Source organism: Sturnira hondurensis, unplaced genomic scaffold (genome assembly GCF_014824575.4).
Source record: "Sturnira hondurensis isolate 20B ecotype Veracruz unplaced genomic scaffold, ASM1482457v3 Scaffold0005070, whole genome shotgun sequence".
Classification (NCBI taxonomy): domain Eukaryota; kingdom Metazoa; phylum Chordata; class Mammalia; order Chiroptera; family Phyllostomidae; genus Sturnira; species Sturnira hondurensis.
In genome coordinates this window covers 914-2,461 of record NW_028077701.1, presented here as the reverse complement: position 1 = coordinate 2,461, position 1,548 = coordinate 914, and the positions used below count along the sequence as shown (strand labels likewise).

Genomic DNA, 1,548 nt, shown 5'->3' with positions numbered 1-1,548 from the left:
TATCTGAACACTGAGAAGAAGAGGGCATCTTAAGCCCACGATCTCATACCCTCGCTTCTGATTATCATTTTCAATAAACTGCAGGTGCAGTTCTTTGTTTTATTCTATAAGTTTTTAAAATGTATTTTGTTGGTTATGCCATTACAGTTGTTCCATTTTGCCCCCTTCATTCCCCCCCACCCTGAACACCCCCTCCCCCATCCCCCCCCTTTAGCTCATGTCCAGGTATCACAAGTTCTTTAGCGTCTACATTTCCCATACTATTCTTGCCCTCCCCCCTGTCTATTTTCTACCTACCATCTATGCTATTTATTCTCTGTACCTTCTCCCCCCTTCTCCTCCTCCTACTCCCCTGTTGTTAACCCTCCTTGTGATCTCCATTTCTATGGTTCTGCTCCTGACTTAGTGGACAACTAAGTCCGCTTTTGTTTTAGGTGTAGTTGTTAATAACTGTGAGTTTGCTGTCCTTTCACTGTTCATATTTTTTTTGAAGTTTAAATGGCCTCACATTTATTAATGAACCAACCTACTACTGAAGGAAAAATGTCAAGAGAAAAATAATCCAATTCCCAATAAAATGCCCAACTGTCCCCACAGCGGTAGTCTTTTCAGTGACTTCAAGAGGCAGACAACATGAATAGAGCACAAATATGAGACATCTCTGATGTGCCCTTCCTTATATAGAACCAGTTTGGTTCTTCTCCAATGTCATATGTGATTCCTTATAGACCCAGTTTGGTTCTTCTCCAATGTCTCCTCTTGGAGTTGTACCTGATTTTATTACCAGTTTTCATCCGAATCCATTGAGGAATGGGCCGATTCTGCTTTTGTTTCTTGGCCAGGAACCTCTTGATCCTAAAAGTCTTGTGAGAAGACATGGCGAAGAAGAACGAACCTCACCGACCACAATGCCGGGGGGAAAAAAAGCTCACTGTTCATATTTTTTATCTTCTATTTCTTAGATTAGTCCCTTTAACATTTCCTAAAATAAGGGCTTGGTGATGATGAACTCCTTGAACTTGACTTTATCTGAGAAGCACATTATCTATCCTTCCATTCCAAATGAAAGTTTTGCTGGATAGAGCAATCTTGGCTGTAGGTCTTTAGGTTTCATGGCTTGGAATACTTCTTTCCAGCCCCTTCTTGCCTGTAAGGTCTCTTTTGAGATATCAGCTGACAGTCTGATGGGCACTCCTTTGTAAGTGACTGTCCCCTTATCTCTTGCTGCTTCTAGGATTCTCTCCTTCATTTTAACCTTGGCTAATGTAATTATGATGTGCCTTGGTGTGTTCCTTCTTGGGTCCAACTTCTTTGGGACTCTCTGAACCTCCTGGACTTCCTGGAAGTCTATTTCCTTTGCCAGATTGGGGAAGTTCTCCTTTATTATTTGTTCAAAAAAGTTTTCCACTCGTGGCTGTTCCTCTTCCCCTTCTGGTACCCCTATAATTTGGATGTTGGAACGTTTAAAGATGTCCTGGAGGTTCCTAAGCCTCTCCTCATTTTTTTGAATTCTTGTTTCTTCATTTTTTTCTATTTGGTCATTTTTTC

General features: G+C 41.2%; 1 protein-coding gene across 1 annotated transcript; it reads right to left on the bottom strand.

Annotated features, from left to right (window-relative positions):
- Positions 1-490: 490 nt before the first annotated feature.
- On the bottom strand, positions 491-923 carry LOC118987144 (60S ribosomal protein L39). Its single transcript, XM_037046183.1, has one exon. The coding sequence runs from the start codon at positions 876-878 to the stop codon at positions 723-725; it is 156 nt and encodes a 51-aa protein (XP_036902078.1). The 5' UTR covers positions 879-923; the 3' UTR covers positions 491-722.
- Between the last annotated feature and the right edge of the window lie 625 nt (positions 924-1,548).